We start from the raw sequence: 26,924 nt of genomic DNA, 5'->3' as shown, positions 1-26,924 counted from the left end.
TGAGCTATACTGTTTTTGAATTTTTATTTCTCTCATTTTTATATTTGTTTATGGGGGGTTTTGGTGTCTTTTTTATATATAAAAGTACTTTTTATTTTAAAAGTACCCTGTTGCAAATGAAGGGTATTGTTTAAAAGCAGCAGATTTCACCTCTATGAAACTATATGATTAAGATGTGAAAGGCATCAAGGAAGCTGCAACTAAATCTTGCCAGAAACCAAAATGCTCAAAAATTATTCATATATTGGTTGCAAGCCAGAATGTAAGATAAGCACCATAATGCTTAAAAGTACCTTTACGTCTTAAGGGTAAACAATAGCATTAGCAATAGCACTCAGACTTATATAAGCTTCATAGTGCTTTACAGCTCTCTAAGTGGTTTACAGAATCAGCATATTGTCCCCAACAATCTTGGTCCTCATTTTACCAACCCTGAAAAGATGGAAGGCTGAGTCAACCTTTGGCCTGTCAGGATTGAACTCCTGGTGGTGGGCAGAGTAAGCATGCAATACTGCATTCTAATCACATTCTTATAACTATATCCTAACCAATTATCCTTTTGACATATAAAAGCAAGCATATTCTGTCCTACTAAATTCTCCAAAACAAACACAGTGCAGTTATCCAAATGAAGTATCTAAAACAATGTCTTCATATGCCAGACAATGATTGAAATAACAGTTTAAAGAAGAAAAATAGGAATTAAAATTAAAATTTCTGAATACTTGTCAATTTCATAACTGCTTCCTGATTTTTTGTCTCCATTTTGGATATGTATATAGATGGATTAATAGATGCAGATGGAAATGTCAGCAAAATCTGGAATTTATTCTCTAAAAGTTCTTTTCTTCATATACCAATTTGAACCACAATATAATGTTTAGCTTTCTGCTTAGTTTCTTAGTTCATCAGTTCATATATTTTGAGTAATCGTGTCATATAGAATTTAGTAGTTCCAAAGCTTCTTTTTGTACCTGGAACAATAGAAGTGAAGAAAATCATTTGATACAGCATGCAAATCATGTAAAAATAGTTGTGTTAATTCATTCTGTTCTGCTAATTTGCCTTTGGTTATTTTTTAAAGAAAATAGAGGATTACAATGAAGAAACTGGGTAAGTTCGATAACATTTGAGGACCAAAAGTTTAGCAGTCTATGAAGACATTGATCTCCAGGAATAGATCAGATAGAAACTGATGCAATGTGAAGGTAGTCTCCCTCTGGAAATCAGACTGGCTCTCTTTTTACTGCATTTACATCAGCTCTCAAAGGCCAGGCTTTTTTACTGAGCCTTCCCCAATTTGATTTGATAGTACCATCTTAAAAAAAAACCCTTGTTTTTATTTTCATATGGGATTTTTTGCTGCATTTCTTTTTAATGTGAACAGCAAAGAGTTTTTCTTTATTGCATTGGTATACAAAGTGGTATTGGTATACAAAGATGTTAAACAAACAAAAATTGAGCACTGAGAGCTGGTTTCAAGTTTATGCTTAGTAACAAACTTGAGTCAATAACCATCACTCAAATCAGTTTACCACAGGGCTGCTATAAATAAAACTGACAAGCCACTCTTCCAGGTAAAATTCTCACAATGAAGTACAGTGGAACCCAAGTAGAGTACCATATCAAGTTTATGAAATCCTTTTCAACCCATTCAATTCTTTTCCCTGAAAAAGGGATAGAAAGAAATCTACAGGAAATTATTCTAACCATCAATTGTAAAACTTAGCTTTGATGAAAAACATTAACAATGCTCATTAACAATGTTCATAATACACCAGATCTAACATTTCTATAATCATTTGAGAGTTGGTTACTAATCTAACATTTCATAAAAAATATGATTTATTTCAATATACATTTCCAAGATTTCTTTAGATAAATAATTTATTAAACTTAAATTAAAACTGTCAAGTTCCCAGTAACCCTGAGATGATTATTCTCAGCAAAGGCGATATTGGCTGGTTAGTTCTGAAAGTGAGACAATATATTACCAAGATCAGGAAACACAACTTTAGGCTACAGTGTGAAGTTAATGAAAGCACTTATGTAGGTTCCATAAGTGTTCTAGCACAAGAATACTTAAAAATGTTTTTTCTATATCTATATACATATCTGACTGTGAAAATAGCTTACCTGCTTATCTTCCTCTGTATGTGGTAGCCTGTCTCTAGCTTTTGTTAGCCAGAGAAGGGCCATCTTTTTATTATTTAATTTGATGTATGTCTTTCCTAAGAACAGCAAGTTTTTACTATAGAAATTTGGTTCAACTACAGAAATAAAAACAAACAAAAAATTTCTGGTTTTTAATTTATAATGTAAAGCTTATTTGCCTCTAACATTTTAAAAAGTTAAGCATAATCCCAGTACATATATAGAAAAGAGAGATTAAGTGCTACTTTTTACCGGGTGATAAAGGATATTTGGTTCTATCTGCACTGTAATGTTTTCATTTCATATCCCTAGATCTACATTCTGTATTAAATCTATATATCTGATTTATATTAAATTGTTCAACATATTTTTAAGATGAAAATTACTTTGCTTCTGTTCCTCAATATGAAAATCACTTCAGTATATATTTTTATAATGCAAATTCTGATGCAAGTTTGTTTATGACTGAAACATTTCACATTCCTCTTCAGAGCACTTTATAATGTATAAATACGTAAGTGTTTTTAAATAATTTTTATCTTCTCATGATCAATAGAAACATTTTTATAAACTAAGAAGAAATGCTTGTTTTAACATAATAAACTCGTAACATTCTCTTGGGATAGTTTTATCAAACAATTATTTTTTAACATCCCTATTGAAAGAATATTAAGTAGTATATTAAATAGTGTAATTAAAAGGTTGCATATTCAGTACTCAGTTTTAGTACTCTGAAACACTATGTGTTTTCTAATTTATAAATTGAGTATTTCTCTAATGACTAGAGATGCTAATTTTTTAACACTACATTGATACCTTGGTAGATATATCATTAGATACAGGCGAAGAGAATTTTAAGAACTTTAATTTACCTATATCCTTGTTTTATATGCTATAAATATTTTATACTTTCATATAGTATCTTACACATTTTAATTTTGATTTCAAAATTGTTGTGTGATATGCTTTCTTACGTAACTTACCATTTTCAGCCTTTTGAAAGTACTGTAATGCCTAGAAGACATTAGTATTAACATTAGAATATTATTAAAGTAATCCAAATCCTTCCATTTCAATTAAAATTCTTCAATAACTGCAATGTAACTTGTGTTTTCTAAGAAATACTGTTGAGAAAAGGGAATACTATGCTTTATAATTTATATTCAAGATATATTTATTTACAAACGTAATTAAACTTATTTTATGTATTTTATGAAATAGCTTGTATACTATATCATCAATAAGTTGTTAGTCATTTAGTAGATGGTACATTTATTTTTAAGAATCTCAAGTTTTATCCAAAAATATACTGTCTGACACTATAGCATAGCTTATAACGACTAACCTTTCCATCTGTTTTTCTTTCATTGTTTTAAAGGATAATACACCAAAAAAGAAGAAGCTATATAAAATATTAGTGGGACACATACTTCTTCATAGGTAGAACTAGGTGGTGTTGAGAATAAAACAGTAGCTATGTTCCTCTGATACCATGGCATATCAGCAAATGTGTAGCACCTGTAACATACAGAAAATGTATTTAAGTATATCTCCTAAGATCACAATATTTAAAATCACATGACTAGAGGTCAGTGAAGTCTAACTTTAACCCAACTCTAGAAAGGTGTATGTCTAACTTACTACTATACTTCCAGATCACTGCTAAAGAGCAACTAGAGAAGGCTGTAAGTTATATGCCACTTAAGTGAAAAAAGACCTCACTGTTTTTTTTTCTATATGAAAACTATTTTTTTTTATTTCCAAACATTATGACTTGGCTAGTTAAATAAGTATATATTTACTCTAAAGTGATTTTGAGACTAGGGAAAGTAAGCCAAACACATTCCCTTCTGGATCTATGCTATGTTTGCTGGGTAAGTTATAAGAATAGGATTAATTTAGCTTCTCAGTGGAAGAGGGAAGGCAGGTATAAAGGTGGCATAAAGTATTAGAAACCTCCAGGACAACAAGTCAAGTTTAGAGAGAAGAAACTGATCAATCAAAGATGAGGCTGACAGTTAACATACAACAGTGGCTAAAACAGACTACCTATTTGAGTAATTGTTGGAGACAGAATAATTATTGCTGTCCAGATTAAAAGTGGCTGGTAAATTACAGATGGATTGAATATTTAATTAAGATTTTTGGGATGCTGGGTGAGATTAGGATAAGACTCACCAAAGCATTCAAGAATTGCTGAAGAAAAGTACCAAAGAGGAACAAATACATCCAATTGTGGGGACACTTGATTAGATGATCCTTAGCCAGGGTTGAAGATAGATGGAAGAAATATCTATTAAGAAGATACGTAGTTTTGTTGTTGTTGTTAGTTGCGAAGTCGTGTCCAACCCATCGCGACTCCATGGACAACGTTCCTCCAGGCCTTCCTGTCCTCTACCATCTTCTGGAGTCCATTTACGCTCACGCCTGCCTACTGCTTCAGTGACTCCATCCAGCCACCTATTCTTTGTCGTCCCTTCTTCTCTTGCCCTCAATCTTTCCCAGCATTATGCTCTCCTCCAGTGAGTCCATCCTTCTCATTAAGTGGCCAAAGTACTTGAGTTTCAATTTCAGGATCTGGCCTTCTAAAGAGCAGTCAGGGTTGATCTCCTCTAGGACTGACCGGTTTGATCACTTTGCAATCCAGGGGACTCGCAGGAGTCTTCTCCAGCACCATAGTTCAAAGGCCTCAATTCTTTTGCGCTCAGCCTTTCTTATGGTCCAACTTTCACAGCCATATATTGCAACTGGAAAAATCATGGCCTTGACTATACGTACTTTTTTTGGCAGGGTGATGTCTCTGCTTTTTAGTATGCTGTCTAGATTTGCCATAGCTTTTAGCACACATCATATTGTATTGTGTTGCACTGTTAATTTTTATGCAGTTATGATAATGTTTGGTTGTCTATATGAATAATTTGTAACTATTGTTTTTATGGTTTTAGAACTAATTGAATCAAGATGGGCAGCTATAGAAATGGAATAATTAAAAAAAGATTTGCTTACTAAGAATGTTTTGAGAACAAATGCAAATCTAGAGAAAAATACCTGAAGTGTACAAGAGTATGCTTAGAGAAGTTGGGGGAGATTTATTCATAAAAGAATGCTGAAGCTGAATTGTAAAAGTCTTCATTTACTTGGATAAGGCTTGGCCAACACTCAAACTGCTAATAATATGACTAACAAATCAAAGCCTATATCTGTTTCATTATGTCTTACTTAGCTCTTTAAGACAAGCATATTAATCATTGGGTTTGCAGATCTTTAAGATGTGGTGCTATCTAGTTTGGAGCTTCTCAACATTAGGGAAGAAAAGAAGGCCTTTTCAAAAAGGTTTTGAGCAAAATATTGCCACCTAGGATATAAATCAGTCAATAGGTTACAGCAAGGGACAACACTTATGATATTTGATCAGGAAAGTAAATGCTAATGAATAATAAATGCAATATTTAACTATTAGGTAAAAACTGGAGTGGGGAAATATGTGATCTTTCAAATACTATCATATACAAGTCCCTGATGATTGTCATGTTAGCTAGGGCTAACAAAAGTTGAAATGTAGTAATCACTGAAGGCAAAATCAATAGACCAAGTTACAGTGGGAATGAATGTACCATTAGAAGACCTGAAGGATCAAGTGAGAGATACTGTTATCTCTCAATTAGAAGGAAAAGAGGATAGATGAAATACAATGTTTTTAAAACACAACTAGTGGAAACATATTGCTGAAATTTATACATAATGTTACATATATTATAAAACAATGATGATAGGTTAGTTCATTTGTTCAGGAACTTATTGCAAATACTAAAAACATTGTACAATTACTTCACATCCCACATTATCAGATAAAAATGTTGACATTTCAAATATAATTTTGTTTAGAAAGATTGTCTTACCAAATGCCCATAAGATGAAGTGAAGTAGCATCCTTTGGATTCAGATCAATTGCTTTCTGTTTAAAAAAACCCACAAAAGCATTTATTCATCACTGCTTAATATTTACTCCATAACTCCTACCTTTCCCCTTACCTAATCCCTAGCAATAATGAAATTACATTTTGGATATCTTTGTCTGAAAAAAGTAATGAATTTCATATGGTTTAGGGAGAAATATCCTTAATATTTAGTGTACATATCTATTTTTAGCTTGTACAGATCACATTTACATCCTGACAGTTGAAAGCTAACATTAAGTTAAGTCTGCTGGCATCCAACTTTCTCTGTTCAAGCTCACAAAACTATGTTTGAAAACACAAATATCCTTCTGAAAGATATAGTTGGAAGGAAAAAGGAAACATGGAAGAAATTATAATCAGGGATATACAATTGTCAACAGGTGCTCTCTAGGATTTATATCGGTCCATTCAACAACCTAATTCAAGTATTTCAGGGTGGTTGTATATTCTCAGAAGTACATCTTCTAAAAGAGAATGTGGTTTATTATATTCTTGATACCACTGGAACACCAAAAATCACCTCCAGGATGAAAATGAGACAAAGTGTTCCATTTTGTATCTTAACTTATTTATCTACTTCAAATGAGCTTATTAACCAGGACATAGGTAATCTCATGGATTTTACTTTAACTATTATGTACTGTAAGAGAAATGGACCATAAAAGATCTCTAACAATGCAAGAAAAAGTCGAGACTATTAGAAATAGTGAATTCTTAAAACATGTAATATGGCTGAGCTTTAGTGAACTTAGTGCAAGCCATACACAAACAACATTTGAAGCATGGATTAAAAAGAGGGAAATGGCCAAATAAACAAATACATTAAGATGAGTTAGTCTTTTCTGCTCTATATTTTAATAAATAAATAAATAAATAAATGTTAATTTCCTACTTCATAAAATTATGCTTTGAAAAATTTAAACTGCTCCTTATGTTCGTTATTTCAACACCCCTTAAAACAAAGTAGTTTATTAACTATACTGAAAAGGATAAAAATATAAAACCTAAACTACATAAGTTGTCAGGCTCCTGGGACTAGAACTGAGTCCCGTAGCAAGCATGCAGCAAGCATAAATTACCGCCTCTAGAAGAAGAATGGCAAGTCTTCAGAAAAATAAAGAACTATCATTCTAAATTCATGCTCACCCTGCCTTTTCTTACCCTTCGATTCCTTAATATTTAAATGTATCCAATGTATGCTTCAAAAATGTTACATTTTTGGATCATTTTTGAAACAAAAATGTATTTTTGTATGTTAGACAAATTCCATTAAAATATTTTAAGCATTCCCTATTAATGAAGACAATGATAATTCAATGATTCATATATAATACAACAATTAAAAACCTTTCAGTTTCTAATTATTCTTCATCATAAATTGCTCTTCCATCATGTTCAGGTTTGTGTGGCAAGTTAAGATTAATACAAAAGTTGATAATTTTAAATACCTGGAAATGTTCTTTTATAACAAAAGCACTGGCAATTTTGTTCTTTATTCCTTCATAATCTCCCACATCACTGAGGCATATTGCATACCACTAAATAAAAAGAATAGATTATTTAGCAATATGAAATTATCATATTGTCAATAAAACATTTTTAACCATACTACACAAAGATTTGTTATTTGAAGCTTCAGTTAATAGGGAATGCTATGTGGTTAACTGTCTAAAATGAACTATATTTTAAACTAAATTGAATGGCATAGAATTTCTTAAAAGTCCAAGATGAAGGAGGTTTTAAACCAAGTAAAGATTACATAAAGGTCCTGAGAGAATAGATTATATAATTTTGAAAGAGTGAAGAACCTTTCCCACATTCTATATTCAGACAGGTTTCTGAAAAAAATAGACATTTCAAAGAAATTCAATTTTAATCTAGACTGGTTCATACTTAAACAGGACATGACTAGCTTTAACCGCCCAAGCCATTCTAGGCTTTTAAAATTAAAACTTGAAATAAAAAATAACTGGCAATAACTTAGTTCAATTACTCTTCTATGATTTATCTTACACTATGCAACACTTGTGTTTTAAAAGCAAAAAAGCAAAAGGGTGCTCTGGAACATGCAGGGATACTTAAGTTATATGTATCTTCATCTTTTAAAGCAGTGGTTCTCAACCTGTGGGTCGGGACCCCATTTGGGGTCGAACGACCATTTCACGTGGGTCACCAAACCACGCTGTCCGCTATTTTTTTCCCTTTTCCCTAGCTGTCCTACTCCCTCTTATTGGTGGCCACACCCACTTGGGGGTCACCACAACATGGGGAACTGTATTATGGGGTCACGGCATTAGAAAGGTTGAGAACCACTGTTTTAAAGCAACTGAATCTTTTCTTGGGATCATGCAGCTACTTCTGCATCCTTTTGCCTTTGAGTATATCTTAGTATGTATCACTAGCTGCAATATTTCAATATTGTATCTACTTTAAAACAATTAAGTCAGTAGAAATATTACTGCAGCTAGTTTCTGGAACTTTCTGATCTCAGTTCATTTGGCAGGCTGGTTTGAAATGATAATTGTTGCATGATTACTAATTAAATTAACTGAATATAAGTTTATTATTTAAGATATGAAAGAATTGTTGCAATTTTCCTTTCAAATTTCTACCAAGTATAAATTATTTGTTTGTCTAACCTTGTGTACGCTATAACAAGTGTTGTCTTTCTCAAGTGCCTTCTTTGCATAATCAAGGGCTTCATAAGCCAGCTGCTTCTTGTTTTCTGCTGAAGTTTGACTAAGATGAGCAAGGTCTCGTAAAGCTCGTGCCAGACGCCATAACACTTGTGCATTTTCACTGTATATTAACATATATAATAGGATGTATTGATTATGATTTACCATAGTAAGATATCAATGTAAAAACTATTTATTATACATTTACTACCAAACAATAGTTCTGTGGGAGAACTTTATATAAAATAAAACAATTTAAAGCAATTTAGTAACACAGCACTGCATGAGACTATAATAACTGTAATTAATGGGTATTTTGCAATGAACTGAATCTAGTGAAAGTAGAGGTACTCTACAAGTGTAATCTATTCCAAAAATTAAAGTCTGGGGATATTCAAATTTACCCAGAGAAAAATTTTATGAACCAATTCCCAATCTCCTAAATGAATTTAAAAATTGATCTTAGAACTTCAAACTGTTTTATTGCTCATTTATTGCTGGTGCACAGTGCCATGTATTGATATTATTTCATTTTGAGTGTTTTGTTTTCCATTGAAAGCAATTAGAAGAAAAAGTTGTTTTTTTAAATGAGAGTAAAGGACTCAAGAGGTCCACTATAATGTATTCTAAAATTCTGATTTCAACCCTTCCATGTATCTAGTGATTTTGTATCATAGCTGTGCACTCTATGCCAATCTCAACCCATTAGAACATGCCGAAATAGCATACTGTACCTGTTCTTGTGTTCACTCAGCAACTGATAAAGCTTTTGGGTTTCTCCACTTCCATAGAGATAGTCTGCTTGATCTAGGATTTCATCAACTAATGATATAATAAAACAAGAATTCAATGAATACCTGTGAAGCAGGTATTATTTAATAGAAAAATATTTCATATTATTGCATACAGACATACTAATATTACGTCAGGAATAGAAGACAGTTTTAATAGAAGTAGCATCATGGTAGTCAAAACACATTTCTATCAACAGCTCTATTGTATTATTGGCACAAACAACCCAAAGCAGGGGTCCCTAACCTGTGGGCCACAGCCCACTATTGGGCCGTGGCCTATTGCCCACCGGGCCACATGAGTGGCTGGTAGATGCACATATGTGCTCATAGCCCCATTCATGCGACCATCACAGGCATTTGGGGTCCCATTTGCGTGAGTGTCACAGGTGTTCACGGCCCCACTTGCGTGCACGTTTACCCCTTCCACAAAACCATCCCTTCTCTCTCCCCTCCCCCATGCTCCAGGCCGCAAACCCCGGAAGGTTGGGGGACTCTGACCCAAAGGAAATATATATGTATTAGACAATATATAAAAGGACAGTCAGCCAGAGAGGAATATGACAGGCTTTTGAATAAATATGTTAATAAGTTAAACATGATTTATATATATATATTTACAAAAATATAAACTTTGTAAAGAAACAAAATATGCAAAATCCACTTTATATACATTTTAAACTATCTATCAGCAACAAATTCTATATCAATCTAGATACCTGTGCCAATCTCCATCTCAATAATCATCTTATGGTTGAGCTTCCACCTCATCAATATTATTCTAAATAAAGCCCTTCTATTTGATTCATTTAAATACATAACTAATTACTGAGTTTCAAAGTTGTTTAAGAGTGTTAATAGAAAGCATACAAAATTATAGTGCAGTTTTCAAGATCTCCCGAAGATGGGTCCAATATTTTCAGACTTCCTCTTTTGTATAGGGTATGAGGGGTGAAATGGATTTCTTAAACCTTCAGGATTTTAAAATACTGAATTGATTGAAAGAATGAAACATCAGGCTGATATTGCCCCCTTTTCATTTTAGAGAACAAAATCAGTATCTAAATATTTGCAAGGCTGAATTTTTCTTCATTGAGTCACTTCAGAGCTAGGCCTCAAAACCAACAAATACCCTTTCTCACTTGATATTCCCCATAGGATCAAATAACTTTGACCTTGCTATCCTTTTATTGGATACTGAAGACCTGGATTTTCCTCCTGGCCTTAGGTAAGATGGATTCAGTGTGTGTTTTCTGCTGGTTATGTTGTTTCCCTGGTTATATTGTTTTATTGTATTGTACCATTTTGTACTGTATTGTATTATATAACCTGTATGCCACCAGAGTTCTGATGAGTTGTGTGGCTTTATAAATTTGATTTATAAATAACACAGCCATACTCAGTCATACCCAGTCCTTCCTCTAATAACAACAAAAAAACCCAGATTATATTTTAGCAATGAAGGATTGGATTTGACAATTGTGCATTTTTAGAATTTTTTCTTACCTTTCACATCAGCCCAAACCATAGCAGATTGAGAAATTACTAGATAAGTGTTGTATCCCAAGTAAGACAATGCTGAGAATAGAAACCCTCTTCTGAAAATTCTGGAATTTTCAAACACCTAATAAAAAATTCAACATAGCTATTTACAAATCTGATGCCAATTTTTTGTATCTAAGCATATATGTTCACAAAGTGGGCTAAAGGTGGAATCTGAGCATTGGTATTGAGCACTATGGTAAGTGATATTGTGGCTTACTATAATATGGAATTAGGATCATTGTTTTTTATGGTATATATAACTTCACATATTTCAGTGTGTTAAAACCTACCTATTGTATGTCACAACTCTTTAGCTCTTTCTGTTGATAAACTCTATATTTCTGCCCCCCAAATAATTCATTGCTACCTTTGGTTCTCTCTCTGTTGTGACCATTTTAATCAGGGCATCTTGTTTACAATGAAACAAAATATTGTAAGCTTAAAGACCTAAAGTATCAGTTACCTTTTCCTCCTGTTACTATGCATGAAAAATAGGTATTTAAAACCAAGCAGGCATCCTAATCATGTACTTTCAATGTTTAAGGTTTTCTAAGAAATTTTAGAATATGGATTCCGATTCTTTCTATTGCACTCATCTTGGAGAACATAAGTACAAACACACATAAGCTAGTCAAAGTGTGGCCTGAATTTATCAGTTCACTTGTTCTGCTTTAGGCACAAAGCCAACTGATCTCCGGTCATTCCTCTTAATCTTTCCCTCAGCCCTAGGAAGGAGGCAATGGGAAATCACTTCTGGAAATCTTATCAAGAAAACTGCAGAACTAGCCAGGCAGTTGTCAGAAGTCAACACTGACTTGAAGGCATAAAACAACAATAAAACCATGAAACCCTTCAAGTTGTTTGGACAACCATTCTCCCTCCCTCCCTCCTTCAGGGGAAGGGGATATTTGTCCAAGAACAAAATACTACAAGAATAAAACACAGACGTTAAGAACAATTTGAAAGCATCACGTCAGTAAGAATGATTTTTTTAATCTCTTTATGATCTGCTTCTCAGTAAAGCAAACATTCCCAAAAATGCCATATATTTTTCTCAAAGAAAAATCATAGGTTTATTATCCTAATTTTTCGGATTTTTCCCGCTCAGCAAATTAGAAAGCTCGCAAAGAGTATGGCAGCTCATCCTCAGAGGCTTAAGGAGTAATTAACGGGGAGAAGGCGAAGCCAGATAAAAAAAACATTTAAGAGAGCCACGCTTTTTTCCGCAAACCAAGACCCATCATTTTCTCCTTTTCCAGAACAAACTCGGGCCCTATATAGGAGAGGATAAGAAGGGATGAGCTTATAAACCAGTCATACCTCGACTCCCCTTTTCCCTCCATGACTTAAAGAAAGCTGACGGCTGCAGCCGGATTTCATTCTTGTGGCTTCGCAAAAGAAACGGGTCTCCCAGAAACAGCAGCTCCGAAGCCAGCGTCGCACTGCAGTCCTCCCCAGCGCCATGACAAAAAAGTCTCTTTGCTATTTTTTCCGCCCCCGCTCCCCAAATCATTCTTTCCTCGCATATGCCGGAAACAGGAACTGCCTGTTTAACTCCACAGCATTTTTACATCTCTGTAATCTACACCGGAAAAGCTCCATGTTCCCTTCTAAAAAAGTCCGGAAGGAACAAGATTCAAGTTGCATTCATTCCACTCTTCCTTGGCAACCGCTGTCACAACTGTGATTTCCCAAGCACCTCACCGCTCTCTTGGCTCTTCCCTGCGGACTTAGTTTTTTTTTTTTCAACTGGCAGGGGAATTCTAGGAGTTGAAAACTAGAAATCTTAAAAGTTATCCAGTTTGAAAAAGACTTCACTACATTGGCTTTCTACACGCGGAGAAACTGAGTTGTCAAAGTTCTATCACGTGACCCCGATCATTTTCAGGAAAAGAGGAGCATCTTACAAATTTTGGTTGGTTTAGGAATCTTTTTTTAAAAAAAACCAACTACCTTTACAGCGGTTTACAGACGCAAAGCAGAGCGCATGCGCCTTTTGGTGCCAACAACTGGCTGGCTTTCCACGTTGGGAAAATTGCTTGGATTACCCAACTGGGAGCGAGGAAGGGGGAATAGCAGAAGCGCCGCCCCTAAAATACCTGAGCGGCCTTACCGCTGTAGCTTGCATTGCATTGTATTATATTGCATTGCTTCGTGGAACAGAACTGGGCGAGGCCGAAGAAGAAGATCTCTGCTCACGGAGGCTGGTGTGATCTCTCGAGGTCGGTACATTGGCGAGTATGCCTTCCACAGTCTTTCCTTCCAGATGGATCGAATTGCATCCTTTTTTGGGTCGGGGTGGCCGGGGGATGATGAACCTTGAGGGCATCAATTTGGGCAACACTAGTCGACGTAGAAGAAAGTGGAGCTCGGAGGGGGCCGAGGGATAAAAGACGGAAAAGGTTGGTTTGGGAGAGTAAGAAAATAACTGCAGAGAAAGAAAGTTTATATAAATAGGTTGATTGTTATTGATTCTTAATATCAGTAATACGTTGGTGATAGATTACAGGCCGGGAGACAACTTTTGGGCAATTAGTATCTATATTGTAGATAATTTTGGAAAAAGAAGAAGCTGCCAATAGGTGTGGCTGCTGGGACATATTGGGTGTGTGAGGAATCAAAGGCAATCGTATGCTAGGTCCATTTAATGCCTTACCTGTGCAGGTTGTGACAAGAGAAAGGATGAGAAGGAGAAGATTTAGGACTGTTCAGATACTACTGATTTCTTTTAGGAAGTTGGAGTCCATTGTTAGGAACAAAAACCTATTTGGCTATTTACTCTTTTCTTTTGTTTAGAAATTTGTGGGTGCATGCGTGCCTTCAGGCCCTGGTGACTGCCTGGACAAGACTCTCAATTTTCTTAGCAGGATTTTGGAAGTGCTTTGCCATTGCCTGCTTCCTAGGGCTGAGAGGGAGTGGCTGGTCAAAAGTTACCCTGCTGGCTTGTTGTCTAGGGCAGAACTAAAGCTCTGGGTTCCTAGCCTGAGGCCTTAATCACTACACCAAACTGGCTCCTTCAGAAGTATAAGGTTGCATTTTTTCTGAAAAGAATATTATGCTTACAGATATTTGTAATTTACTGTTTTAAAAAGTGTTTCATGGTTCCCATCTATGCTGCTGCTGAGTCCTCTCTTTACCACCGATTGAGAACCTCTGGTTTAGACCATCACATGACATTATGGGACCCAGTGTTATCTTTGCACTAAAGTGCTGGTGCAGTGCTGTATTTTTTCCTTAGTCTTTACGTTTAGCTGGACTAAATGTCACAAAACCACAAAACAGCCCACAGATTTTCTACATTTTCTTCCTTGTGAAAGAGTGATTATGGTATCCCAGGTTTATAAGAGGAAGGGTATACAAAGAAAGGTGTTGTTTTTCCATCATGCTCCCTGTAATTTGCAACAGACTTCTGGAAGCTAGGTTGCTCCCCTCCATGATTGTGTTCTGGGAAATTTTGAAGACTGAACTCTTCTGGAAGGCCCTTAAAAATGACTATGCAGCATCTGAAACTGAATTTCTTTAGCTAGTTAACTGGTTGTATTATGTGTGTGGGTGTGCATAATTGTATTAAAGTTTTTAAAAATAAAAACTAGCAAGAACTAATAGAAAAAGACAAAAGTGCAAGAAGGAAAGAAAAATATAGAAGCAGGTTTCAATTTTCTTTATAGACATTATAAGTGAAAAATGTAAATTAACCACTTTATATAGATGTTCACCCTGCCTTTATTGCTTTATAAATAACTCAAAGTAAGAAACATACATAACAGCCCTTTCTCCTATTTTACAACAACAACCATGTGAGGTGAATTGGACTGGGAGAGAGTGACTGGCCCAAACTTACCCAGATGGCTTTCATGCCTATGGCTGGAGTAAAACTCACTGTCTCCTGGTTTTTAGGCCAGCACAATAACCATAACATGAAACCTGCTCTTGATTACAAAGTTTACATTTTTTTCTATAATCTATTTTTTTAAATCATCAAAACCATATGTCATAATTTATTTATTTTTAGTTTCATGCAAAAAAAGTCTATAGGTTTCCAGTCAAGTTTACTGGTTGTATTCATGATGTGTTTATTTTGTTTAACACATTGTTATGGAGGATTTATATTACTATGAGATACTTAAAATTTGATAGGATGTAGATTTGATAAATAATTGGAAACAGTTCAAAGCAGGATAAACAATTGACTAAATATTAGAACTAGGGAATGTATGGAGTTTGATCACATCCTTAAGGATTGTGACAGTAGATAGCAAACTTTACTAGATTAGATTGCATGAGGTGTGTGATTTTCAAGTTACATCTAAAGTAAAGCTGTGTATATAAAATTCATGTATTATCCATATCTGTCTTAATATGCTTGATTGAAAGAAAGAGTAAATATTTAGACAATGTAAGAAAGCAGTAGATAACATGGCATGATATATTAAGTCTAAATGGTAAATTAAGTTACATTAAGTACAGTAACAGCTGGAGGGATATAGCTTCAAAAATTATATGTGGGTACAACTTGCTAAATAAGCTAACAGATATGTGCAGGGTACATATGATAATTGATTTTCTCATTCTATGTTGCAGATGGCAGCGCAGTGTGTAACAAAGGTGGAGCTGACTGTTTCTTGTAACAATCTCCTAGACAAAGATATTAGCTCCAAGTCAGACCCTCTTTGTGTGCTACTTCAATACACAAGTGGACAGCAGTGGTATGAGGTATGTTATAATGGCCATTGGGCTATTTAATATAGTCTGTTTGCTTTACTATTGGGAAATAGCAAGTTCAGGAAGTCCTCTTTATTAAAGTATTAGGACTAGGTTGTTTTTAAACAAAAATGCACCATTAACCATTTCAAATGGCAGTTTCTACACATTCAAGCAGTCTAAGAAGAGTTCTGTTTCTTTTTTCCTTTTATTAGAAAATTCATTTTGCACATATAGGATTGCATCCCACTTTGCCATTCTTGACACAAAAACAGAATAGTAGTTCTTATGCCAGGTGTCTTGTAAATCTTTTTATCGGAAAATTGAGTGAATTTTCGGGAAATGGAATGTGCATGACAAAGTTAAGGGGAAGTGTGAAGGAACTCCTATTACAAAACGTCTTTGACTTATGACTACAATAGGGATGCTATGTGGTCATAAAACACAACATTTTGGCAATGGGCCAAAATAACTGCCATACCTTGAAACCGCTGCTGAATGAATGGTTATAAATCGAGGACTACTTGTAATTGAATAGGTGTTCCTTGATAGCTTTGTGTGTCTTGTGCAAAGAATAAAATAATGTCAATTTAAAAGTACATATTTTCTGGTTTTGCTAAAATTGCATTTTATATTAAAAGACTTTACATAATATTTCAAATGCTTCTGAAAAATATAAAAAACCAGTGGTATCATAATATTTTTCATATTTATTTGAAAGTAAGTGTCAAAATAAACAACTGGAATTTAATTATTGATGCAATCTAAAATTATATTTGTATTATATATTAGTGTGTTACTATATTTACTTTCATTTATTCGATTAATAAGGTTTTTTTTGATAAACTACATTTAGCAATTTGCGAAGGAAAATCTGTCAGCATTCTTTCATTGTAAAGATTTTTTTTAAAAGATTTCTTCATGCCTAAAATGTACTGTTTATACTTTACAAAATTTTCAGCATAATCCTGTGTAAATCCATTTATACTTACTGAGATTTATGGCATATCATTTTATTTATTATTTTATGCCTGCTTTATTGCTTTATGAATAATTCAAGGAGGCAAACATATTTATTATTCCTTCCTCCATACTAATATAAATGGGCATGGGATTGCATATTTACCCCTATTTTCTTTAATTTTCTTGAGATGAGTGCATTTTCCAGAATGCTCAAACAGAAATTTGAGAAATAAAAAAAATTGTACTGTACTGTATTGCAGGTTGATCGCACAGAAAGGATCAAAAACAGTTTGAACCCTAAATTTTCCAGGAAATTCCAGATTGATTACTATTTTGAACTAGTTCAGAAACTCAAATTTGGGATTTTTGACATTGACAATACAACTGTTCAGCTGAACGATGATGACTTCTTAGGAGAATTTGAATGCACACTGGGACAGGTATGTGCAAACGGGTTCTGGACATTACTGAAAATATAATAATATTGGCAGGGTGGGAAAAGACCAAAACCCATTGACAAGATATCTTTATTTTGAGAAGGGACATTCTGTTATAACCAGCTTGCCTGATTAACAGATTTTTGTATAATTTCAGTTAATTTGTGCTTTCTGTTGGTTTCATTCTAGAAATTGTAATTTGTTCATTTACCATTCAATTTGATCCAGCAAATGGCAAGACTTGAAATCCCATTTATGCTAAAATTAATTAATGTGTTATTCCTTGCACATATACAGTGAAAATGGAGGAAATTGATACTTATTGTCTACCTTCTTTTCATTTAAAAATACTATATTCTTTAAAAGCAATTTGAAGATTTTAAACCATTTTTAAAATCAAAACAGAAATTAAAAGCATGAAACTAGTAGGCTACTTAAAAGTCTTTCTAATTTAATGTGTGTGAGTGCATATGTTCAGGCCTTCAAGTCAGTCTTGACTCCTGGCAACTGCCTGAAGATGTCCCTGCACTTTTCTTGACAAGATTTCAAAAATGACTTTACATGTCTCCTTCCTAGGGCTGAGGAAGAGTGACAAGCCCAAAGTTACTGAACTGGCTTTATGCCTCAGTCAAGACTACCGGTAGTACTCACAGTCTCCAGGTTTCTAGTTGGTGTCTTAAGCACTTAAACCAAACTCGTTCTCTCAGCATAACATATTCAGTTGATAAAATAGTGGGTTTTGCACTGAGATTTGGACTAGATCGGGGGTGTCAAACCCGATCACATCTCAGGCCGTATCATGACATATATGAATTTGTTTTGCCCTTGTGGGGCTGGAGTGGGTGTGGCCTGCGCGGGCCGCATCTGGCCCGTGGCCCTGTGTTTGACATGCCTGGATTATTTGATCTTCAAGGATCCTTCCTGCTGTTATATTCTGTGACTCTGCAGTTAAAAAAATAAGTATGGGTGAAGATGTCATTGAGACATCTGACTACTTTGTATTTGAGCCATAATAATCATGGCTTTTTATATCAACATTTATTAAAACAAGAAGATCTATAAGGCAGATATAATTTTCTTTTTTTATCCCCGGATATATTGTAGTTTCTCTCATATCTTCCTTACTGCAGTATTTTCTATTCCATCTTAACTGGGAAACTAATTAAGTTTTAATTTAAATTCAATGTAAGAATTGAAGTATAAAAAGGAGCAGTGAGCAAAGGGAGCAGTGGTGGATATTATGGATTTGATTATAGTTTTTGACATAAAACATTTATTGCATCTGGAACAACCTTCAGTTACACGAGGTGGTAATTGTAATAAATTGCTTTCTTTTTCTGAATATTTCTGTATTTTACAGATTGTTTCTAGCAAGACGCTTACTAGACCTTTATTGTTAAGAAATGGCAAACCTGCAGGAAAAGGTGTAATTACGGTATGAAAACAAAGCAGAAGTTTTCTGATTGATTATTTTTTACTTTTCTCTTTTCCACCTGCTTCCAATATATCAGTATAAGCAAGAGAAATGAATGATCTGTCATTCCAGCATAGTGTGATTTACTTTTCTGCAAATAAGCATTTGAAGATTTGTAAAGTGTTTTTCCATGAACTTAAAAACTATTTATTGTTTATGTTTTCCTGATTTGTTCAACATTTTCTTCTTCATTTTTCTGGTCTGAAAAATAGGTAGCTATATTTTTAATCCAAATACTATTTTGCCTGATGCTGCATACAAGATTTAGCTTTATATTTTTAAATAGTAATCTTGTTTTCTAAATTCTTTTGAAAATTAAAAACATTTTTAAAATAGTTCCAAATAGGATGGCATATATGTCTTTTATTCTGATAAAAACAAGGCAGAATCTCATTGAGTAAAGCCAGGGCAAAAATATAAAAAACTACTTGCAACTGCATGATATATTATTATTGCTTCTGAAATTGATAGAAATGTCTCGTAGAATCTTCCATTTGTTTTCTGTTGTTTGATTTATAAAATAAGACATAGCCATAATTTATTAGAATGGTGTGCCTTAACAGTAATATTAGTCTGTATTTACTCAGATTAGTGCAGAAGAAATAAAAGACAACCGTGTAGTCCTACTTGAAGTTGAAGCAAGGAAACTGGACAATAAGGTGAGATAACTGGAAAATTGATACACTTGCCCACCTTAATTCCTAAAGTTTGTTTCCAGGGTTAGATATCTGCCATCAAAAAGGTGATTGTTAGCTAAATATGCTGCATTCCTTTTTCTAGATATAGGTCCTCCAGAGCAATATTTCTCTCGACATGTTCTTGTATAAATGGCTGTTTTAGAAGTCACTGTATTCAGACTGTCATGCTATGGCAAATTTTACTCAAAATTGTAAACCTGGTTCAAACTGTTGGCATAAGATCCTGGTTTTGGATTGTCATAATTTCTTTGTTTAGAATTACATTTTCCCATTCTACCAGGTTAGGTGGGGGGGGCCACACACCTAGGTGCTCCTCCTAAATATTGCCATCTGATGGCAGCTAGGAAGTGTGCCTTTCCCATGGCAGCCCCTGCCCTATGGAACCCTCTGCCTCCCAACCTTTTCTCATGATTCCAAGCCTTCCCTAAAGCTTTGAAGATCTAGCTTTTTCTCCCATCACTGGGATATTATTGCATTCTGCACATTGGAAGTCTGACTTGACACCAGGTTATTTTTAATATTTTATCATGTTTAATTTTATAATTTTAATATGGTTTTATAGGCTGTTTTAATTTAGAGTTACCTAGTTGATTAAAAAATGGGTGGCTGTATAAATGTTTTAAGTAAATAAAAGAAATAAATGAATGTAAATTAATTTACTAAATTGTAGTTTACAAATAAGTGGGATTCAAAAGGGGGCATTTTGGAGAAAGAAGCTCTACAGCCCAAATTATACCTAATTATGGTAGGACCATTGCATTTGCATTGTTCTAAGGATGGAATGTTATTAATTTTTAAATATTCGTTTTGGGGGAATGAACTGGGAGATGAGTTCATTGAAATTGTAAAAATTGCAACAACTCTTGTTTCAGAAAGGAATGGTTATATTTACAGTGAACTTTAAACAAACATCTTTGTATTTATACTGATTTTTCATTCCTTGTTTAACCTGATTTTTTTGTTGTTGCCTTTCTAGTTTGCTGCCATTGTTCCTTTTTTGGAAAACAATGTTTTATTGTTATGCATTCCCTGAGTTTTTTCAAGGAAAAAAGTCTATTATCCAAGAAATTATACTTAGCCCTTTGCAAAGCTATCAGTGAGAGGAAACAAGCAGAATTGCTTTGGACAACAGGGCTATTACCACAAAAGAATACAAAGTTTTATTTGAAATATAATTCAGGTAGCTTATTTCTAATTCCAGGATTTCTTTGGAAAATCCGATCCTTATTTGGAATTTCACAAGCAAACATCTGAAGGAAAATGGGTGATGGTCCATAGAACGGAAGTAAGTGTCCTTTTTTGAGTTGGTTTGGTTATTTAATATCACAGATTATTTCAGCATCTTTAGCTCTGATTTCAGAAACTTTGCAACTAAATTCTGAATGGATAGCGCTTTAAAAAAATCAGCTGTAAGTTTTAAGAAGGTTATTTTTTCATTAGATTTTTTTCTTAATAGAACAATGTCAGTATTGGAATAACAGCCAACTCTCTTATATAGCAATACATTTATTATATTCTTGGATAAATTTGTGCTAATTGTTGGAATAATTGAATAGCAGGTATTATCCAAAATGATTTATTCAGAAATCATGCTAATATATCTAAAATACATACTTTTATAGGTTGTTAAAAATAATTTGAATCCTGTCTGGAGGCCATTCAAAATCTCCCTCAACTCTTTGTGTTATGGTGACATGGACAAAGCAATCAAGGTAATATTGAAGGAAAGTAGAAATATCATTATAATTTGAAAGTATTTTGAACAAAGATGTTTTAATTTAGAACCTTAACATAAATTTCTGTTCTGTAGCTTTATGAGATATGAATGAATTTGTACATTAAATAGGATTTGCTAATGCTATTCTGAAAATTAAAGAGATTCATAAATACGGTAGCAAAATACATTGGTGAATAGTGAATGATTTGGTGTCAAAACAAGCAAACATTCTAATCAATTACCAAAATATCATAGATAGACCTTAGTTGACACAGAAGCTACCTATTCAAGAATTTCCTTAGTCTGGTGGCATCTCTTGTATTAAACTATGTTAGACTACAACTTCTACCAGCATCCACCATCAGGCCTATTGGCCAGTCTTCAGCTGATGAAAAAGCAACATACAAGGTGGGGAAAGATAGTCTAGCTCAGGGGTGTCAAGCCTGATCGCATTGAGAGCCATATCGTGACGTATTGGGAAGTTTTTTGCCTGTGCAGGGCCAGAGTAGGTGTGGCCTGTGCAGGCCACATCTGGCCCGTGGGCCGTGTGTTTGACATGCTAGTATAGTTCTTCTTTAATGATACATTTGTAATTGAGTTTATGTAAGACCATGTTCGTCACCCATTTGTTTTTCTAAAATGCAATAAACCAGTAGTAGCTGGCTGGTTTTACAAACTATCTTTAAAACTAGTCTTGCATATCTTAACATCAAACCTGTTCTTGCTTCTATGCTTATAGGTCTGTTATAAGGCCTTAGTTTTTTCTTTAATGGGAGAATTAATTTAAACCTTTTTCCCCCTTTAATAATGTTTTGGAATTTAAACACTACCCTGATAGCCACAATCAAAGACACCTTGCATTCTCTAAAAGTGTTTGCAAGAATGTATTTCATGCGACTGTATCTCCAGGGCTGTTTAATGTGACATGCACATAGTTTGCTTCCCGAAGTTCTCTCTATCTCCCTATCCTCCACAGCCTTATTTACACTATTAGCAGTATTGTAGAGCTTTCAACTTAAAAACAAAACGAAACAGAAAAGAGGAAGTGAAGCATTCAATAGCAAATGCTGAATCACATAGTAATCCTGGCAGCAGATTCCACAACAGAAGAACACCATCTCATCCGTTCACTCACATCTTTATTTCCTTGAATTCAAGGAGGAGTTTTTCAGCTTACTAATTTAATTTGGTTTCCATCTTGCCTTGTTAGTTTTAATACTTTTTTGTTTATCCGTATCTTGATTTTCCACTCTCTCCCTATTTTGACTTAAGGATTTCCATTGGAAAGGAAAAATAATGAAAAAATAGTAAAAGTCATATTTTTATCTGCCATGATTGCAATTGGTATTTTAACTTTTTAGGAAAATTACTCTTTCCATTTTCATTCTTGCATAATTAATATTCTTCAATAAGCCATTTAATGTGAGTCTTACTTTTGTTAGAGTAAAATCAACTGTAGTGAATGTTTGATCTGATGTGTGATCAGGCTTGCAGTCTAAACTTCCTTATTAAGTACATCTGAGAAAATGGAAAGTCTTTGATAGTTTCAGGAATTAAAAATTTGTTCTAATGAACGACAGGAAAGTATGATCTTATAATAACTGAACAATGCTTTCATACTTTATGCACACAGTGTCTTATATAGCTGCCTATTTCATTGTAGTAAGTAAAATAACTTTTCTATTTCTTCCTGACAGTGTTGTCATTTTATGTGTTCAAATGGTTTGTTTCTATATTCAACCATAATGCACAAGCATCTCATTTGAATACCTCATTAGTTATCTCCAAAGTGTGTCTCTTTGTGTGTTGAAGCAGCAAGCATGAATTCTTTTTTTCTAATATGGGTGGGAAATGTAACTCTCAATATATTATATTAAATATTAAATTAATTATTAAACATTACTTTGGGTGAATATCTCTTAATGATTTGCTATGTTATTACTATGTTAATTGTTAAACTGAGGAAATGACCATAAAATACATATTGAAACATGGGTATTTGTACTGTCTTCCACTCCTGACTTCAGCTTTATTCTATGTGCTTTCATTATATCAAAACCTGTTTCCACAAATCATCTTTGGTAATAGGAGTCTCTGCATGTTTGCATTAAAGGGAATGTCTGTGCATGTATCTTGAGAACATTAAAAAAATATACTTTTGGCTATGTATTGGTTTGCAGTGTTTATATATTAGACTAGAGGTGTCAGTGAACTCATCAAAAATGATAAATGCAAGCAATTGAATTTCCTTAAAACTTAATTTTTAAAACATGTTATGGCATTTCAAGTAGTAGTGCATTACTACTACTGTTGCATTCAGTATTTTTAAAAACAAAGTTGGCACTATCATAGTTATTGAATTATAAATATGTTTGAGCAGCAATGTAGTTTGATACTCTTAAATTTTATTATGATAGCATCTATAATATTCTAGGCTAATTGCTGTATGCTTCATTTTAGGTTGAGTGCTATGATTACGATAATGATGGATCGCATGATCTCATAGGGACGTTTCAAGCTACAATGTCTAAACTGAAGGAAGCCTCTCGACATTCACCAGTTAGTCCATTTATATGTCTTTATCATGTTAATTGAAATGAATGTGGAAGCAAACATTGCTGGTCCTTGAGGCTTTGCTAATATAGCGGGGCTGTCTGAGAGTGTTTGCAGGAGTTGGTTGGGAAAGGAGAGATTGGAATACTTGGAATACTGCATTTAGTTTTGGTCACCACAATGTAAAAAAGATGCTGAGACTCTAGAAAGAGTACAGAGAAGAACAACAAAGATGATTAGAGGACTGGAGGCTAAAACTTATGAGGAACGGTTGCTGGAATTGGGTATGTCTAGTTTAACGAAGAGAAGGATGAGGGGGGACATGATAGCAGTGTTCCAATATCTCAGGGGCTGCCACAAAGAAGAGGGAGTCCTATTCTCCAAAGCGCCTGAGGGCAGGACAAGATGCAACGGATGGAAACTAATCAAGGAGAGAAGCAACCTAGAACTAAGGAGAAACTTCCTGACAGTTAGAACAATTAACCAATGGAATAACCTGCCTCCAGAAGCGGTGAATGCTCCAACACTGGAAGTTTTTAAGAAGAGACTGGACAGCCATCTGTCCGAAATGGTGTAGGGTTTCCTGCCTGAGCAGGGGGTTGGAGTCGATGACCTCCAAGGTCCCTTCCAACTTATTATTATGGATCATCGCACAGTCAGCCAGATGTTCAGACTGGATTTGGCATTTTGTCTATCGAGTCCTTACCCAGGACCTGGGATAGGCAGATGTGGATGTTTGATGGTATTACAGATATCGTCGCAAGATGGAAGCAGTTCCTAGTAAGGCCGCCTTTTCCAAATGACTAATAGCAAATTTGTCAATGCCAATGGTGTTCTAGTGGTGCTCCAGTTGTTTTGGGATTGCACCCAAGGAGCCTATTATTATTGGTACTACCCTTGCTTGCTTTTGCCAGTCTTTCTATTTCTATTTGTAGGTCTTTGTATTTTGTTATCTTCTCCAGTTCTTTCTCGTCTATTCTGCTGTCTCCAGGCACTGCCACGTCCACTATCCAGACTTTTTTGTCTTTCTTATCGACAATTGTTTAGTCTGGGGTGTTATGTTGCAGGTGCTTGTCTGTTTGAATTCTGAAGTCCCAGAGCAGTTTAATTTCATCATTTTCTATGACTTTCTCTATTTTATGATTCCACCAGTTTTTGCTTACAGGCAAATGATATTTTTTGCAGATCTTCCAATGCACCCTTGTTGCTACTTTGTCATGCCGCTGCTTGTAATCAGTTTGTGCAATCTTCTTGCAACAGCTTACCAAGTTGTCCACTGTTTCTTCAGCTTCTTTGCATAGGCGGCACTTACTGTCTGTTGCTGTCTTCTCAATTTTGACTTTATATGCATTGTCCTTAAGGCTTGGTCTTGTGCAGTCAGAATTAGTCCCTCGGTCTCTTTCTTCAATTTTCCTGCTCTTAGCCATTGCCAGGTCTTGTTATTATCTGCTTTCCCAGCTATTTTTTTAATGTAATGGCCATGTAGTGCTTTGTCTTCCCATGCCTCCATTCTGTTCTTCATTTGGTCATTATTATTATTATTATTATTATTATTATTATTATTATTATTATTATTATTATTATTATTATTAGTTTTAATACCACTTGGAATACTGCATCCACAATGTAAAAAAGATGTTTGTACTCTAGAAAGAGTACAGAGAAGAGCAATAAAGATGGTCAGAGGACTGGAGGCTAAAACATATAAAGAACGGTTGCTGGAATTGGATATGTCTAGTTTAATGAAGAGAAGGACTAGGGGGTGACATGATAGCAGTATTCCAATGTCTTGGGGATTGCCACAAAGAAGAGGGAGTCAAGCTGTTTTCCAAAGCACCTGAGGGCAGGACAAGAAGCAATGGATAGAAACTAATCAAAGAGAGAAGCAACCTAGAGCTAAGGAGAAATTTCCTGACAGTTAGAACAATTAATCAGTGGAACAACCTGCCTCCAGAAGCGGTGAATGCTCCAACACTGGAAGTTTTTAAGAAGAGACTGGACAGCCATTTGTCTGAAATGGTATAGGGTTTCCTGCCTGAGTGGGGGATTGGATTAGAAGATCTCCAAGGTCCCTTCCAACTCTATTATTATTATTAAAGCTGCTGTGAAGCATGATAGTATCTGTTTGCTTTCTCTTCCTTTTTCTCATAGGTTTATGAGAAATTACAACATTTAGCCCTAGACTGCTGGTTCCAAAATGTTTATTATTACTTCTAAAAGTCTTGTGGTATGGGCAAGATGCTGAAATATTAATAATAATAATATTTTAATAACAGTCTAAAAATAAATAAATACAAAATGTTGCACAGATTTTCTTCTTCCTCAAGTTCAAGCAGGCAGTCTTTCCATGCAATCTTCCATAAGCCATTGACAAATATGCTATCCATGACGTATGATATCAAGTTCAGAAGTAGATTTTATTAGACCCAAATCTGAAGAGGACTTGAACAAATGTTGCCAAAAATCATATATGTGAGAGCACATTTCTGATTAAGCAGACTTGGGATCACAGTCTAAATATGTGCCATTTTTATTCTTGCTTTTCTGTAGATTGAATTTGAATGCATCAATGAAAAAAAGAGGCAGAAAAAGAAAAGCTACAAAAACTCAGGGATTGTGAGCTTTAAACACTGTGAGGTCAGTGCTTTCAAAATATTGTGTTCATGTTTACGTGGACATATCCAGGTGTAATAAGGGAAATATAATAAAAGTATTTGATTTAATGGTTGTATTGGAACATTTTGATGCAGCTTCTGCAATTTTATGAGGTTAACAATTTGCAGTATTTTATTCACATATCAGATTTTTATCCTACTTTTTTAAAAGATCTCAACGTGTTATTTCTCTTATTTTTTCCACACAACTACTCTGACATCAGTTAGACTGAAAAAGTTGTTTCACTGGTGCAGAACTTAGCCTTTGGCATTAATCTGGTCCATTGAACTGACTCTTCCTTGTTTAGCAGAGAGGAAAGATTGCAAATACAGCATTGCTTCAGCCACTGCACAGCTTTCTTTTTCTGAAAAAGAAAAAGGGTAGTTGAAGCTACTGAAAGCTGTGAAATAACTGTAAAATGCTGTTCTGTTTCAAAGGGATAAAAGATGTTCTGGAGCTCCTGTCTGCAGCCCCTTAGACTAAATATCTTTTTTTGAGGTATCATAGAGTATGGTTGTGCTGTCCCAAATAAAAATATAGCTGTTTAAAACTGTTGCCAGCAGATGTTATGTTTGCATCCTCACATGCTCTGAAGCATC

At 34.5% G+C, this 26,924-nt stretch overlaps 2 protein-coding genes across 4 annotated transcripts in view; one reads left to right on the top strand and one right to left on the bottom strand.

The window, feature by feature from the left end:
* Nucleotides 1–807: 807 nt before the first annotated feature.
* RMDN1 (regulator of microtubule dynamics 1) lies at nt 808–12,721 on the bottom strand. 2 transcript variants are annotated; one of them, XM_039345452.1, is made up of 10 exons: nt 12,448–12,721; nt 11,089–11,206; nt 9,526–9,613; nt 8,753–8,912; nt 7,562–7,651; nt 6,054–6,109; nt 3,585–3,672; nt 3,138–3,168; nt 2,137–2,270; nt 808–974 (listed from the first exon to the last, which is right to left on the bottom strand). In XM_039345452.1, exons 1-10 carry the CDS (start codon nt 12,589–12,591, stop codon nt 936–938), a joined length of 948 nt encoding a protein of 315 aa, XP_039201386.1. In that variant the 5' UTR covers nt 12,592–12,721; the 3' UTR covers nt 808–935. The 2 variants fall into 2 exon arrangements, with proteins under 2 accessions (XP_039201386.1, XP_039201387.1); XM_039345453.1 differs by lacking the exons at nt 808–974; nt 2,137–2,270 and having other exon boundaries at nt 3,138–3,278.
* The window catches only part of CPNE3 (copine 3), a 33,434-nt gene continuing 17,102 nt past the window's right edge, over nt 10,593–26,924 (top strand). The window contains exons 1-9 of one of the 2 annotated variants that reach the window (XM_039345451.1): nt 10,593–10,810; nt 15,709–15,840; nt 17,052–17,231; nt 18,589–18,663; nt 19,290–19,361; nt 20,602–20,685; nt 21,023–21,112; nt 23,578–23,676; nt 26,221–26,307. In XM_039345451.1, coding sequence (XP_039201385.1) covers nt 15,709–15,840; nt 17,052–17,231; nt 18,589–18,663; nt 19,290–19,361; nt 20,602–20,685; nt 21,023–21,112; nt 23,578–23,676; nt 26,221–26,307 — 819 coding nt within the window. In that variant the 5' untranslated portion in view covers nt 10,593–10,810. Of the gene's footprint in view, nt 10,811–13,128; nt 13,350–15,708; nt 15,841–17,051; nt 17,232–18,588; nt 18,664–19,289; nt 19,362–20,601; nt 20,686–21,022; nt 21,113–23,577; nt 23,677–26,220; nt 26,308–26,924 lie in introns of those variants that run through there. The other variant, XM_039345450.1, reaches the window with a different exon arrangement.

This window comes from Crotalus tigris, unplaced genomic scaffold (genome assembly GCF_016545835.1).
Source record: "Crotalus tigris isolate CLP2741 ecotype Arizona unplaced genomic scaffold, ASM1654583v1 scf7180000017952.28453644438:3035480, whole genome shotgun sequence".
NCBI classification, from domain to species: Eukaryota; Metazoa; Chordata; class Lepidosauria; order Squamata; family Viperidae; genus Crotalus; species Crotalus tigris.
Note: the sequence above shows the minus strand (reverse complement) of the source record. Positions and strands in the feature narration are given on the sequence as shown.

What these genes read in the sequence shown, in the direction of transcription:
- RMDN1 (XM_039345452.1), bottom strand. Translation starts at nt 12,591, where the DNA reads ATGGCGCTGGGGAGGACTGCAGTGCGACGCTGGCTTCGGAGCTGCTGT. An exon ending in TTATAAAAGAACATTTCCAG is followed by an intron (nt 6,110 to 7,561) that starts GTATTTAAAATT and finishes TTTTTTAAACAG; the next exon opens with AAAGCAATTGATCTGAATCC. An exon ending in ATACAGAGGAAGATAAGCAG is followed by an intron (nt 975 to 2,136) that starts GTAAGCTATTTT and finishes CTATTGTTCCAG; the next exon opens with GTACAAAAAGAAGCTTTGGA.